The sequence below is a fragment of the Aptenodytes forsteri genome, unplaced genomic scaffold (assembly GCF_000699145.1).
Source record: "Aptenodytes forsteri isolate BGI_AS27 unplaced genomic scaffold, ASM69914v1 Scaffold459, whole genome shotgun sequence".
NCBI classification, from domain to species: domain Eukaryota; kingdom Metazoa; phylum Chordata; class Aves; order Sphenisciformes; family Spheniscidae; genus Aptenodytes; species Aptenodytes forsteri.
Genome location: NW_008794121.1, coordinates 52,591 through 54,653, shown reverse-complemented (window position 1 = coordinate 54,653; position 2,063 = coordinate 52,591). Strand labels below are relative to the sequence as shown.

The window sequence follows — 2,063 nt, the reverse complement described above, 5'->3', positions numbered from 1 at the left end:
CATCCCCATCCCCATCCCCATCCCCATCCCCATCTCCATCTCCACCTCCATCCCCATCGCCATCTCCACCTCCATCCCCATCCCCATCCCCATCCCCATCTCCATCCCCATCCCCATCCCCACCTCCACCTCCATCTCCATCCCCATCTCCACCTCCATCCCCATCCCCATCCCCATCCCCATCTCCATCCCCATCCCCATCCCCACCTCCACCTCCATCTCCATCCCCATCTCCACCTCCATCCCCATCCCCACCGCCCTCATGCCCCCGCACCAACCTGCCTCCTCCCTCTCGTTCACTTCGAAGCAGCTCCAATAGTCCTTCTCCTTCATGACAATTTTCCTCCGATCCAGGATCTCGAAGGTGAGCTCCTCAGCTGTCATCGTGGCCGGGATCTGGGAGGGAGGGATGGAGGGAAGGGACAGGCCTCCATCAGCCAGTGCCCGGGGCCGTGCCACCCTCGTGCCAGCTCAGAGCATCCCCCCCATGCCACCACAGAGGTTTGGGCATGCAACAGGGGGTCCCTGTCCCCTCTGTGCCCTCCGCCCCACCGCTCACCTTGACGTGCTGCTCTGCCTCCGTCTTCTTCTCCTCCAGGTAGACAGTGCAGATGAAGTCCCCGGCTTGCTGGAGGGCAACGGGAAAGCACTTCAACCTGCAGCTTCCCACGTGTGGGCTAAATCCCCCCCAACCCAGCGTGGACACCCCCTGCCTGGGACATCTCCAGGAGATGCTGGAGCAGGCGGTGAGGTCCCCGTGCAAAGAGTGTGCCCCAGGAAGGTCCCCATGTCCAGGACCCACCTGCGTCCCACTGGACGCTGCCTCCCGCATCTTCATGATGGCCATGATCTCGTCCTGCTGCTTCTTCATCTCTTGGTCGTTGACCTGCCAAGGAAGAGGGGCCCAGGGAGCTGTCAGGGCTGACCAGACCACCCTGGTGCATGCAGAAGCAGACGCAGGTCCCCAGGGGAATCTGCTCCCCCGCCCAGCGGTGCCGGCACCTCCAGGCTCAGGGGTCTCCAGGGTTTGCAGGGACATGGACGCCCCTCCCCTCGTCTCCGAAGCAAGGAGATATCTGCAGACAGAGCAGATCCAGCTTCCTCCTCCTTCCACCTCCCCGTCCCCTGGGAATGTCCACACATCGGCCTGATGCAGCCCCCTCTCGGGCCCGGGGGGGGGGGGGGGGGTGAACCTACGTTAAAGATCTTCACGTAGTGGTTGATGAGGTCCTCCACCACGCGTCCCGCCTTGTAGTCCTTCCCGTCTGTCTGGAAGAGCGTGGGCCCAAAGACGATGGCCAGGTTGTGCGTGTTCATCTGGTTCTCCCCGGAGAAGCGCTGGACCCTGCGGGGAACCCCATTAAGATTCCTGCCCCGGAGGCCCCCTGGGACTCCCCTTCAGCCTTGCCAAGGGGAATGTCCCCCACGCCGGGACGTGATGCTCGGCTTTGGGCACAGCTTGACCCCAAATCCCACTCCTTTCCTTGCTTGGGATGTGAGCCATGGGATGAGGACTCTCCTCCGCCCTACAGCCTCCCCGGGACATCGCAACAGACGGGGCGATGCCCCATGGGGGCTTGGGGAGCCCGGGCTCAAGGGCGATGCCCCATGGGGGCTCGGGGAGCCCGGGCTCTGCCGTGCCGTGGACCCACCGCCCACGCCGTACCGAAAGAGGTGGTTGATGAGCGCCTTCAGCGTGGCCCGGTTCACCGTGGGGAGGGTGCCCAGGAGCCGCCGGTACTCGCCGATCTTCGCCTCCTCATCCTCCAGCGCTGCGAGAGGGGCATGAGGGAGAGAGGATGAGCGCAGAGAGGCATGAAGGTGAGATTAAGACTCACGGCCCCACTATCCCTTCTCCAGACCCCACCTCAGACCCTCCTGTCCCACCACAGGGCCGGAGCATCCCAGCTCCACGGGGCTGGAGCATCCCAGCTCCACAGCACCGTGGCTCGTGGCTGTTTAGCTGCTGGGTGCATCCAGCCCTGGTATTCAGGGGCCAGATCCAGAAGCGAAGGGCAGGGGGGGGGTCTGGCTCTCTGCCCTGTCTCAGCCCCCACCGTGCG

At 64.3% G+C, this 2,063-nt stretch overlaps 1 protein-coding gene across 1 annotated transcript in view; it reads right to left on the bottom strand.

The window, feature by feature from the left end:
- Positions 1-2,063, bottom strand: part of ARAP1 (ArfGAP with RhoGAP domain, ankyrin repeat and PH domain 1) — a 107,965-nt gene that overhangs the window by 80,840 nt on the left and 25,062 nt on the right. The window contains 5 exon segments of the mRNA XM_019471418.1: positions 279-396; positions 560-628; positions 803-886; positions 1,198-1,345; positions 1,667-1,829. Coding sequence (XP_019326963.1) covers positions 279-396; positions 560-628; positions 803-886; positions 1,198-1,345; positions 1,667-1,829 — 582 coding nt within the window.